This window comes from Lissotriton helveticus, chromosome 11 (genome assembly GCF_964261635.1).
Source record: "Lissotriton helveticus chromosome 11, aLisHel1.1, whole genome shotgun sequence".
Classification (NCBI taxonomy): Eukaryota; Metazoa; Chordata; class Amphibia; order Caudata; family Salamandridae; genus Lissotriton; species Lissotriton helveticus.
In genome coordinates, this window is record NC_136072.1 from 328,018,704 (window position 1) to 328,032,788 (window position 14,085).

A 14,085-nucleotide genomic window follows, 5' to 3' on the forward strand; every position below is an offset into this window, starting at 1 on the left:
GTTATAATGACTTTCGACCATTGCGACCAATCCGGGTTCATGCCTGGCTGGGCCACTAAATGGAATTCCCGCAGATCACACAACTGGATGATGGAGCTCAAGAACCGCGACACCCCTGATGTTAGATGCAGAAATATCATTATACGCAGTGCACTGGCCCTTTATAGACTCCACTTTGGCCAAATTCAGGTTCGGGCCAAAATTCAGAAAATGGGTGACACTACTATAACCTCCCCTAGAGCTGCAGCATGAGTCAATGGAAGGCTCTCTCACACTTTCCCGATTTCCCATGGGCCTAGGCAGGGGTGCACTTTATCTCCACTTTTATGCGCACTAGTGGTTAAACCCCTAACGTGCATGATTAGGCAACACCCGGGAATGCAGGCTCCAGGGTTACACCCGACGACCAAATGAAGAAAAAGGTATCCCTTTATGGAGATAATATTCTTGTTTGTGACGAAACCAGACACAACGATTCCCACAGTGTTTCAATTAATGGACGAGTATGGCCGGTTCTCAGGCTATAGGATCAATTGGCAGACGTCAGAATTATACCGCCCGGGCCAAATAACCGGATTGGATAGTGCTGCCAAGGGACCTCCAAATCACTATGAAAGGCTTTAAATACTTTGGAGTCTTTCTTACACCCCACACAGAGGTCTGCAGCAGCTTGACTATCCTGTGGGTGTTCTCCAACTTTAGGCAAGACACGGACAGATGGAAAGACTTACCTCTTACCATAATGGGCTGAGAAGCCATGTTTTAAATGGTTTCTCTGGTCCAATTGCTATACGCCCTCCAGAACATACACCACCCTCTCCCAAGAAAGATATTCAAGGAAGTAGATTTCGAACTACGTTCACTGTTGTGGCTGAATGGCCACCCAAGGATTGCCCTCAAGACACTACAACGCAACCCATATATTGGGGGGTTGGCGCTTCCGGACATTGAAGCTTATTGCTGGGCAGCCCACCTAACCCCCATAAATGACTGGATAAACGTAGCATGGGACCATCCGACATACAGATTAGAAAGGGAGATACTGACACCCTACACGTTCCTACATTATCTATATGGAGGAAAGGAGATGCATAGGTTCCTCTCCCCCAATACGAGTCACCATGGAGGTATGGGAAAAGACTGCTAGAATCCTAGGGAGGGCCCACAAGATAACTAGGGCGACACAGCTGTGGAAGGGAAAACTGGCTTCGAGAGGTGGATGGGCTCTGGGTTTTGAAGAATGGGACACACTGGGGATCACTACTGTTGGAGATATCATTGCAAGGGGCGAGTTCAATTCCTTCTCCACCTTCTATATGGAGTTTAGGTTGCATAGCTCCCAATTCCTCAAATACGCCCATGACACCATGCGTGGAAAGTGGAGGGAGAAGGGAACACAGAGCTGCCAGAATATGCACTACTTAAGGGACGATTACTGCAGGAAGAGCTCACAACCAAGGCAGTGTCACTTACTTAAAAGACGATAAATAATAATATGCCTGACACCCTGGGTAAACTAAGGGTGGTATAGGAGGGAGACCTGGGGGAGATGGAAGATGTAGACTGGGAGGCAGGCCTGATGCACCCTAGAGAGGTGGCTAATAAAGTCAGATTGTGTCTTATCCATTTTAAAATCCTCTGTAGGGTTTACTACAATAGTGCAAACCTAAACAAAATGGGCCGAGACCCCTCATTGTCTGCGCTGCCAAGCCAAAGTGGCGAACTTCCTACACGCGTTGCGGGATTGCCCCCGTAAACAGTCATACTGGGGTGAGATAATTAAATAACTAAATGGAATAATAAAAACATCCCTGTCAGCAGATCCGAAATTCATCCTTTTGGGTATCCCATGAAATGTTGACGTTCCCAGACCCCAGTTGCTTTTTAGCGCCCTGGGCTGATCCGAAATTCATCCTTTTGGGTATCCCATGAAATGTTGATGTTCCCAGACCCCAGTTGCTTTTTAGCACCCTGGGCTTTGTAGTGGTGAAACGTGATATAGTAAAGCATTGGGGCACACAAGACACCCCGCCCTGCGCGAATGGAAATTAGTTATGGACCTGTACATGGCAGCTAAAGCGGTTACATACCGGAGTAGAGGGTGCCACAAAAAATGTACTAGGGTATGGAGTAATTGGTTGAATCATTATGGTTACGAAGCGCAGGACTAGATGTGAACAGATGGGCAAAGGAGACTATTATAAAAAGTGCATCACCCAGGAAAGGATCAGAACCCTGCTGACTACTTTTCCAGAGTGCCCATTCCAGGTCATAGCACTCCAACTGAGTCAGCTGAAGCTTATATCAACTTTATCATAAAATAAACACACCAGTTGCCATTTCGTTGTCCCAGATTATCACTGCCATGAGCCACAGTGTTTGCATTGTTCAGCATTCCATCCATTATTTGTTCCTTTTGAGCCACAATAGTGACATGCTAAAGTTGAAAGATATATTTACACATCAGTATTGGAATAAGCACACTCGACTTTTCACCAGGGAGGGTGAATATAAAAAAATACAGAAATGTCAAAGATTAACTGTCCTTAACTCAAGAAGGAGAAATATTGCGAGGGACGATAATCTTGATTCTGGAGAGTCTGTGCCAGAAAATTATTGAAGTGGCCCGCGAAGGACATAGGGTAATCACTGCCACCAAATAAGCTCTCCATAATCGGTTCTGATTTCCATATCTCGATGAGCAGGTTGAGAAGGAATGAAATGCCTGTCATCTATGCAACTGCCTATCTAAAAAAGTTACTCAACACACCCTAAACATTACATAACTCCCGAAGCATGCCTGGGGAAGAATAGCCATTATCTTTCTCAGTCCACTAGGCAATGGACATCACCTGATGGTGATTGTGGAAGGATACTTGTGATTTCCATGAATTGAGTATCTCTAATCCACCACTCAAGACTGAGTCATTGAGAGACCGGACGCATCTTTGCAACATGGGGTGTTCCTGTTTATGAGTATGTTAAAGAAAGCTGTGAAGCGTGCTACACTTGAGAAGCTAAATTTACAAACTGTGTTAAACTTTACATTGAGAGCTTACCGTTCAACACCTCACTCAACTACAGGTGAAAGTCCACCAACATTGATGTTCAGAAGAGCAATAAAAACAAAGATACCTCAGTGGACCAATTAGAGAGAAAACAATAGGAATGTAATTTGCACAAGGGACTTGGTTCAGAAACAAAAGATGAAGACATTTGCGGACCAAAGACAACATGCGAAAAACATTGTCTTCCAGAGAAGAGACAGAGTACTCACACGTCAGATGCGGAAAAGAAAATCTGATGCCGAACCTTTTCAAGTGGTGTCAAGGACACATAGTGACAACCCAGCGTCTTGAGAAGTCTATTACCAGAGACTTTTCTTACTTTCAGCATTTGATTCATCATTCACCAGTTCCAAATGGTGAAGGAGGGACTGATTCTGAAGCATTAGTGACTGCTGTTGCATTTCACCATCAGAGCAGATCTTGCATCATGATGGTGGCAGGTCTAAACTTCACACGTCATGTTCAGGTCAAACTAATACAACACCAAAGCGTTTAACAATGACTGAATGTTTTTGGTTCCTGATGACGTAATGGATGGAGTGTATTTCAGTGAAGTTTGATATAAAATGTAGAGTTTGCAGTTACACGCAGATGAATAAAGACGTGTGATATCAAGCTCTGTGTGAGGAGTAGTCATTTACAGACACCCCGGCAGGGAAGACACTGCACCGTGCACACTGTGTCACTGGAGACACGTTATATGAGGCTGATGAGATTGGTTGCTTGTGTTCTGGTTCAGGAAATAGCTGGCCTCGCAGTTCAGGCTGGTCTGTTAACAATCGAGAAGAGTCAAGGCTGATTTGAATAGGGCTGGGTCCAAACTGAGAAGGCATGCTGTGCAAAATAGCAATGGACTGGGATGCGGCCCGACGTAGTGACTAATGGCTGAGATGAATTCAAGCATTCCATCCATCACTTTGTCTATACTTCAATGATTGTTTCTTTATGGCTACTGAGAAATAAAAACAGTCAAGACTATTCATTATCCTCCCTCCAATGTCCTTAATAGAATTTAAACTTTCCTTCACAAAATGAAGGTGACATTGATGCCCCCTAGAGAAGTGGATATAAAACGAGGCTGAGAAGAATTTAATTAATAATATCGCATAGGGGATGCTATAATAAGAGCAAGCTATACAAAATGGGAAGGGCCAAAACACCATATGCATAAACATTGCACAGAAGAAGGGCCATCCCTACATACAATATGGGGGTGCAACAAGATACAAACGTATTGGAAGGAGTTAATAGAGGAATTAGCTGTGAATCTAGATAGTAAAATACCACACAGTCCCTAATTTGCTGTACTAGGAATTCCTATCATGCAGAGTTTCATTATAACCGAATGGAGCATTGCTACGGAATGAAGTAGCCTACCAGCGCAGACAGAAAAAGATGGCAAACAGGGATAGATAGAAGCATGGAAGCTGAAAAGGTAGTAAAAGGGTAGGAATTAAATTAATAGTAATGGTTGAACCCAGGTGAAATATAAAATCTGTGTATGGGACATTAACATGTGTATCTAGCCTGAACATAAATACAGTGGCTATGTCTTATTTATAAATTTACTTTTTTACCAACGTGGAGATCTTTGCAATTTGATCTCAAAATAAATAAACATATCAAAAATATATACTTTGATGTTAGAGTAAAGGACTTTTTAGGAGCTGATTTAAAGATTTAGGTAATAAAAATATCAACAATGCAATGGATATGTTTGAGGTGAATGGTACAACAGTACTGAGTGTGGACTTGAGTGTAGAGAGTGAAAAGAAGGGAATCAATTTTGTGAATACCTATTTTATTGTACTGTTCTTACAGGGCAGAGGTAGAAGTAATTGTGGACTCCTTGACCTGGTAACCCATTATGGGTAAAGAGATTCTTAAGAGATTAAGACATTGTGGGAGAAAAGTTGGTTATCACCCACAGACAAGATGTCTGGGGGAAAACATGGGTCACGCAATAGATAATAAAACTTGCTTTTGGGTGGTTGTTAGACCTGTCAGCCCTTTGGGTGGTCCCTCCTATTATTTTATTTATTTTGTCCCTTTTTGCCTCCAAGTACCTTTGTTTTTTTTTTCATGTCCACTGGAATTTTTTTTTTGGGTGTTGTCCTAGGGGTTAGGTGCGTCCTTGACCCACTAAATTCCTCATAGGCCTAGAATTCCCTCCTTTTGTAAGGGCAAATTTAGTCACACAAAATGGTGGCTAGTAACTGCCACAACTGATCACCTCAGGGAATGGACCCATAGGACAACATAGGAAGACTCCAGAACTTTCTAGCTGGTTCTGGAAGCTTGAAGTCAGCCTATATAAGGGTCAGAACTCGGGCGGCCATTTTGGAGGTGACCAGAGTGAGTGTGGGGCGGGACTGGTGAGGAGTAAGGCGACGTGGTGAGGAGGAACACGCACTGTGAGGGGAGAGATCGACCTGTGGGCTGGCTGCCCCTCTGTACTGATGTGACCCCTTACCTGTTGACCAAACCCTGCCTCCGTGGTAACTCCACTTGCTCACATCTATAACCCCCTTCTTAACTCTAAATGCCCAGTAAGGAGTGAGGACTGAGGAGAAACTAATCCTGAAGTTGTAACGACCACAGCGAATTACTCGATTCCTCCGGTCACTACCGGAGGAGAACTAGCTGGCGGAGTTGTGAGGTCAGCCCCCCTTGCTGGCGCGCTGTGTGGGATCCGGACCTGGTTCAACAGAGGCAAAGCCTACCGCGCGGGGGCCCCGATCCGCTGCCTGACAGTCCGTCTGTGGAGGTGAGGCCCCCCCCTCGTCCTTCCTGAGAGCGGGGAACAGCCGGGGCAGCCGAAGAGCTCCAGAGGCGGGACTCCAGTGACGACGGAGGAGGTGCGAAGTCGCCGGAAGAGGCCGGGCGAAGGCGGAGCTCGCCGTGGGTGGAGTCGGCGTGAGGGAGCCTGCGGAAGTCGGCCGAACGCCGCTGAGAGCAGCGCGGTGAAGAACGCCCGACCCCCTGATAGAAGAAAAGAGGAAAGCGGGTCATTCCGGGCAACAGCGGAGACAGCCGCTGATCAAGGGCAAAGAACGGGCGGTATCCAGGACTCGAAGGCAGCACAATATTGCCAAGTAAGCCGGGAAAGGGGGGGCGGCAGGAACAAACGTGACTGGCCCATAATCGCCGGCAAACCAGAGAACTAGTCAGTACTGGACCGGCTGGGGTTGACAGAGACTAGAACGTAGACTTTTTCAGCGATATTCTCTAAGGACTGGACAAGCTCGCTCCAGTGTTACTTGAACAAGAGTGACTATTGTAAAAAGGGACATACCAGACCGTTGTCCCACAGCTATTGGAGAAAAGGGCAATAGGGCTGAGACAGGAGATAAGAAAGACAGAACTCAGAGAGAAATACCGGAGGGGATCCCCGGGGGCAAGGCTGTGTGTTTGTGAGAAACAGGGTCTTATCTACAAGAGAGGGGTATATGTAAGACAGAATTAAATGATTGGTATAACCTGCCTGTTCTCTTTCAATCAAACAGCTGATTGAGTCATTCTTCATGTATGCCAGTGGGGAAAGGTTTGCCGACTTGTTGTGACGTCAAGCAAATTGTTGACCCTGAGTTCCCTTGGGTAAAGTACCTGACAGCTTTCACTTTTGAAACCGTGAATGTAGTTGCACAACTTGACTGAACTGTGAAATTAATAACAAGAAAAAGTAAAGGTATAAGAACAATTACTGAAAAGCCTTCCACTGTATAAAACAATGATAAAAACGAAAATTGAAACCTCACAGATGTAAGAAAAGAAGTAGATGGAGTTTAATTGATTGTTCTGAATTTTGAACCTGCTAAGAGAAAGAGTAACTAAGAGAACTTTTATAAAGCAAACCGTATTTTTCCAACTTGGTGTAGAATCATTCTTTTTATGGTGGATGCGCACTGAGTTACTGTTAATGGTGTGATGCAAGCCGTATACAATTAGCCTCTGTGTTTAGACTTAACTTCTCTGTGCTAGGCTACCCTATGTGGACTGGTAACCCCAGGTCCAACAGTGGTGATGGATTAAAATGGGCGAGGTCAACTGGAAAGTGCATATTGCAGAGAGAGGGGATGCAATTCTAGAAAGCCCACACTAAAAGGAAGAGTAGATATACCAGTATACGCAACATAATGTGATGAAGAACATAAATGGGTAAATAGAATGCTATTGGATAGAGAGACTCTGCCTGGCAGTGGGAAGCAGAAAGCCTGTAACAAAAATATGAAATCCATGATAAATTTGAAAAAATATTCATTAAAATGTAATGTTTTAAAAAAACATATTGAGGCATCAAGACTTTTTGGTGTACCTCTAGTAACAATGCTGCAAGAACGGTGAACAACACAAAATGTGCGTCATTTAGGAGGAGTAGGTGTGTTACAGGTAGTAATGGTAATATGGTGAAAACTTGGGTACAGATTGTATGAGAAGGCGGGTTACACCTAGTTCTGCAGATTACATACTGGATAATTAGTTGGTAGTTCTGTTCTTTTTGGAGTTACATGATAGGTGTATGTGGGGAATTTGAATGGTTCTGAAAATGGTTTAGTGCATGGTGTAGAGGTTTCTTATGTGCTGTGAAATTTAGGACATACGTATGAATGTGGGGTCCTAATTTTAAATGGAATATGGAATGTGGATTTTTGACTATAGGCTAGTTGATATTAGATTTGTTGTAGCTTTTTTTGAGTTGCAGTCACTACACTGACAACCTGAATTTTGTAAATAAACATATATTGCTTCACTAGCATGTTGGGACATTTCATCGACAAACTTTATAGAATCACTATAGGCCTTTTTACAAAGAATCCACAGTCAGCCTCCTCGGAATCCGCACCAGGGTCTGAATCCAGATCTTAGTGTGTCTGTCTTGTAAAAGACTGAAGATTTCTTGATATTTGTGCTAACAGCTCCCTAGACACAGACTCTCACAGCATCAACCCACTTGGCACTGCAAACTGCATCGGTAAAACTGAAACCATTCAATCTGTGCTAATGGCCCAATCAGCTCTAAAATATCACACAGTGCCAAAGGGTCTAAAGCTAAACAGCTTAAGTTGTGCTCATAGCTGACTGAAGCCTCACCACCAAAATAAACAACTTAACCGGGAGCATGAATGGAAGAGGGCACAATATCAGCCTTGCAAGGAGATGTAAGTTTGTGTCGGGAAGCATGGCAGGAGCAGGGTTTACCATTTAAGACTCGTCAAGCAAGGGGAAACAATACTGCAAACCCTTTTGCACTAATTCCAACTCAGCGAAGGAATGACAGGCGCCCCTTGCAGAGTGTTGGCACTGTCTGGAGACGGGGCTTGCTGTGTGGTGAACACACTACAGGACAACACCCCAACAAAATACATTTCCTAGAAGGCTTATTTGTAGATACAAGGCAACCCAGGAGGCGTATTTGTAGATAGAAGGCAACCCAGGATTTCAAGGTAGAAGTTTACTTATGGCTCAAAATTATATTGCAAGACAATCGTGATTTTATGTTTTCTACATCCATGACTTTGCTATGCGGATCTTAATTTCCTTGGAACATAACTGTTGCTTCATTCAGAAGTCGCTTAAAGGACACTGGAATTACATGGTAGTATTCTGAAAGTTGAGTAGTGTAAAGAAAATGAATGTTCAACTATGTGAGTTCATTTTAACTTTCCTAAGACTGTAGGATGTCGTTATCACTTAGGGCTATATAGAGATAGAATAGAAGGAATTCATGAATCTGAATTACAGGCTATTAATACTTGTAAATGACTTTGCAGTGACACAGAACAAGTAGAAACTTTAACACACCTTCCAACTACAGTGTGTAGTAACGAAATTTGATGAAAGTTATCCAGGTCATAAAGGGAGAGCTGATGAACACATATTTAAGATATTCCCCTCTTATATGTTTAGTTTCAAGAATAACAAGTTCCATATCAAAGCACGGAGGGCTGATTACACAGAGATATCACAAAGGTATAGCCATTCTTCATTACAACCTAGTCCAAGATTGCTGTGGCCAATTACTAAAGACATCTCTTCTTGCCATTAGACTACCCACTATGCATTATAGATCTCAGTGCCCAGCCAGAGCGATGAGTCAGATTGGTGGTATCCAGTGTCTCAGTTTTCTCTCTTATCCCAACCCCCTTTTCCCTGATCACTTGTTCATATAGTCTAGTTCATGTAGTCACTGATGGATACAGTTAGAGATGGGAGAGTACATTGCTCCTAATGGATCACGAGTCCAAGGTTAGTGCAATCTGACAGTTTGCACCCAGCTTAGCAGAGAAAGTCAGTTTTCCTCCAAGGTACCTTGTGTGATAACATTTCCATTGCCATTAGTGTCCACAGTTTGCATACCCAGGACTAAACACCAGGAGCGTTTACTTATTTCTAACCAGCCACAATTTCTTGTTAAGCGCCCAAAAGAATAAGTGGTATTACAGTACAATCTCCCCTCCTAAGCTCACCATAATTTCTGGGTCAAATCCCCAATACCCCATCGACGAGAACAGATGGGACCCAGAAACCCGGAACCTTTTTTATACAACTCAGCATTTTTTTCGAGAATAACTTAAGTCTCATGCATGTCTACCAGGAGGTAATTCAGTTTCAACTCCATTGTGTATTCGGTCGCCATTTTGTGTTGCCTTTACACAGGCTGCTCGATAAACGAAGTGTCTCTGCCCTTTGGACTGCAACGTGTTGAAAACCCCCTCAGTCCTTGTTTTGAAACCAATCTCAGACACCAGCCGGCCTAACTAATTCCTGTCTGGACTACCTAATCCCTGTATCAACTATCTGTTAGTCTTTAGTCTTCTTCTCTTGCCGTATCTTATCTTTTGGCCTTCGCTATTCTCTCCCTGTGTTTTCCTATTTCACAACCTTTCATTTGAAGCATACAGACATGTTCTGCCATTACTGATTGACCTATAGGTGCTGTCATTGATTGACTTATGGGGTTGGGCAAAAACACGACTCAAGAGGGACATTCTGGTTACATGATGCCTTGTTTTGAATGTTTTCCTATTGGCTAATATTTGGCAGATCTTGCATGTCCATATTAGGCATTTTGCATGCTTGCATGAGCTAGGACTGCCCCTTACTTTTATGCTGAGTTTGTAACACTCACATATATAAGACCCCAGTGTTCTGTACTCTAGAGACTGCCTCATTCAGTTGCTAAGGCTTCTGTGTGACGTAGTCTCACTCATTTGAGTTTAATAAAGATGTTCTTTTTATATTTCAGCTTCTGTGCCAACTTCTTTGTTAGTTTAAAAGGATCAGGTATTAGTGAGACCCCTGAGAAGGAAGTTTAATTTCTTCAACCATTCATGCAAATCAGAACCCTCTTCTCCACAACCTCTTCATCACTGACCATCCATATGTGGGATAATAAGTTTCTGTTGTTTTAGTGGCATAAAATACCAGTGATATATTACTTTATACCAGGTTTCTCTACCCTGCACATTTTAAATCGTCTTTGGTACATCCTTCCACAATCTGCACCATTCATCTCATGGTACATCCGTCCCCAACACCAACTCCCATTTTTGCATGAAGGGCCATGTATTCGTTTCTGGTCGAGCTTTCAGAGAAGTCTTGCTATGCTATAGAAATCTCATGTCACCTACGCATCCGAAGGAGGACTTTTGAGCCAGCACTCATGACACCATTATCTAGGGTAACCACTTTTCATCAAGACAAATTATGGATAGTTACTACGAAAATTCTGGACTGAGAAGTAATTTTAAGGACAGAAATTCTGGACAGAATGGCAATTTTACAGACATAACACAAATGCAACAATGGCACAGGACTCAAGCTATATCTCAATGACGAAGCCTAGGTCAATTCAGAAGTGCTTGTGTTTCTGTTCAGAGTAAGCCTGGCTTGGCACTGGAGAAGGAACAAGCCTGATTTTCACAGGGCTGGTGTCTGTATTTGAAAAATGGGTGAAAAACAAGGGACAGAAACTGCTGCCCCACGCAATATCCAGAGGCTGAGACTATCTGTAAACATTCTACCCCTCAACTTTGTGTTTTCCCGAGTATGACACCCAAAGTGTGACAGGTATGACCAGACGTGGGTTATGCGTTCACTGTGCCGTAAGTCAAGTTATGTTTCACTGATAAGGCCGATGTAGGCAGAGAACGATCTGGAGATGCTCGTATTCCTATTCAGAGAGGAACTGGCTTGGCAGCTCTGACTGAATTGTTCCTAAAGATGCAGGACAAAGATGATTTGAATATAACAGGTCGCTGACTAGAGGAATAGTTGATAAAAAAATGATGGACTGGAGTGTGGCCCCGAGAAGCTGCTAGTGGCTGAGACTATTTGAAAGCATTCTACCCATCACCTTTAATTCAGGGTCTGCGACAATAAACAAGAGAATTATTTGTCTGTAGTTGCAATGAGGTATAACTGAATCTACTCTCTTTAGAAAACCTAACATTATGAACAAATGGTGGACTTAACTGAGAATTTAACGTTTTAAGGACAGAATACCTACATACAGGACTGTCCTTGTAAAATATGGGCTGGTGGCCCCTCCACCATCTCTGTAATCACCATTCAATAGTAGGATTTCAAAAGCTTCTCCTTGATGTAAAGGGCAGTTACATCCTGTGTAGATTCTATCCCTCTAACACCCCAACCCCTACTGCAACAGAAGAGAACTACTTACCTCGCCCCAGATGACGACATACCAAAGCCTGTGCAAAGATCATCTGCCCGCAGCGAAGCATGCAGCCCCAGCCTGTGTCTGAGGATGGACCCATCCCACCTAAAAGAATCAAAAAGACGCAATAAACAGACGTTCAACTTGGTAAACAGACATAAAAAACACATCCTGTGCCACAGCACACAACCAGAACTTCCGTAACATGTTAAGATCAATTCCATCCTCTCCTCAAGAACCTATTTACATCGGTAGCAGTGGTTTTATCAATTATTGCACGTCCCCAACACGAAAAACTTAGGCAAGTGTTATGGCTGAATACATTTTATAAATACAATGTAGTTGACTTGAAATAGGAGCTCTACAATTTCAGACATTATGCTACTACCAGGTATGAATGTAGCGTCGAACAAAGGTTTCTGCTAATAAGCAATCATACAAGATGATATTGGAGCACACAAATATTAATTGTAAGCATTGATAACGAATGAGTCCAAAAATGGGGACAAGGTGACTGGCAGTTTACTTGGTCCCAATTATTGGTTGACAAACTATTGATTTGCAAACAAGGGTGACAGCCTTCAATAGGATAACAGCCAACATGCGTTTCGTCCTATTCTCAAGATCTGTTGCACTTAATATACACTTGTAAAGAAGAGCTAATTGACGATCGTAGACTGCTCCTAAAAGCATCCCTCAACCAAAGAGGCATTTGCACACATACGCAGGTAGTGTTGGCATGCTTTGCCCCTCCAGATCCGCAGCTGATATGCCACCTAGTGAGAATGGAAGGGAAGATGGTGTCACTTGATAAACCACTGGGGCCTGTCTGCTCTTCATAACTTCCTCACGACTCCCTCCACTTTACCTGCTTTGATTTGCTCACCTCATTTGAATTATTTCCCGCTGTGGCCAATGAACTTACCCATGCCAGGGGGAAGGGCGATACTGACAAAGGCTCTTCCATAGGATCTTTTCCCTGGATGGGGACAGAACGATTCACCATAGTATAAGCACGCACCTCTGGATCACTCCTTGCCGTGGGCCTCTCCTCTTTATGCAGTACAGCCTGCCATTGTCGTTGGTCTGTGAATTCTAATAGCATACAATTATGACAACCTTCCCTTACAGCTGGTACTGAAACATTGTGTAATTGGAATAGCTTGCTCTTTTAATGGATACTGTACTTTTGAGTAAGTTGTTTTAATTATGTTTTAACTGTTTGCAATGGTTTAAAGTAACCGAGCAATAATACACTTACTTATTCACTTACTAATTGTAAGCACTGATGAAGGTATGACTCGCCACTCCACAAATTGAAACAAGCTGACTGGCAGTTTATTTGTTGCCAAGCATTGGTCAATAGGCTATTGATTTGCAACCAAGGATGACAGTCGGCTGTAGGATAACAGCCAACACGTGGTTCGTTATCAGTGTGTATCATATCACCAGGATAAACACTTGGCAGGGTCAGTGATTCGGACAGTTATGTAATAGGTGAGAGAAGGAATATGCTACTTACCAGTATGCATCTGTTCTTGGCATGTAGGGCTTCTGACATTTGTATCTATGCATAGATCGCCGCCTAGTGTTGGGTCCGGATGATTGCACATTGTTGTCCTAGAAGAGTCTTCGAAGTATCACGAGATAGGTGGCTCCTCCCTGTACTACAGTGCGCATGGGCATCCCCTCCATGCTCAGATTGTTTTTCGCCATTGTGGCAGAGATGGAGTGTGATATAGTAAGTGATGACCATACGTGAGATTAATTATGTTAATTCTGAATGCTACAGCTGTGACAGGCACCGGGGAGGAGGGCGGGCGATATAAATGTCAGCAACCCTACATGCCAAGAACAGATGCATACTGGTAAGTAGCATATTCCATTCGAGGCATGTGGGCTGCTGAAATTATATCTATGCATAGAATAAATAGTAGTACCCTCCTTAGCGACGGTTACCCGTGCCAGCTGCAGCAGTCTGAAAAAGAGTTCTGAGAACAGCCTGACCTACAGCAGCTGGCTGTTTAGAGTGTACATTCACGCAGTAGTGTTTGGTGAATGTGTGTATGGTGGTCCATGTGGCTGCTCTACATATGTCCTCTAGAGGGATGTTACCTAGGAAAGCCATGGAAGCCCCCAACTTGCGTGTGGAATGCGCTTTTGGGGGACCTGTTAACGTGCGTTTAGTCTTTTGATAACAGATTTGGATGCATTTAACAATCCACCTGGCTATGCCTGATTTTGAAATTGGGTTGCCTTTGTGCTGTGGAGAGAAGGCAACAAATAGTTGTTTAGTTTTTCTGAAATCCTTAGTCCTGTCTATGTAATACAAGAGAGCCC

The 14,085-nt window shown here is 43.4% G+C and overlaps 1 protein-coding gene across 2 annotated transcripts in view; it reads right to left on the reverse strand.

Moving 5' to 3' along the window:
• Positions 1-14,085, reverse strand: part of ATG4B (autophagy related 4B cysteine peptidase) — a 432,299-nt gene that overhangs the window by 349,783 nt on the left and 68,431 nt on the right. For both annotated transcript variants that reach the window (XM_078665678.1, XM_078665677.1), the window contains one exon: positions 11,752-11,850. In XM_078665678.1, coding sequence (XP_078521804.1) covers positions 11,752-11,850 — 99 coding nt within the window. The remainder of the gene's footprint in view (positions 1-11,751; positions 11,851-14,085) is intronic.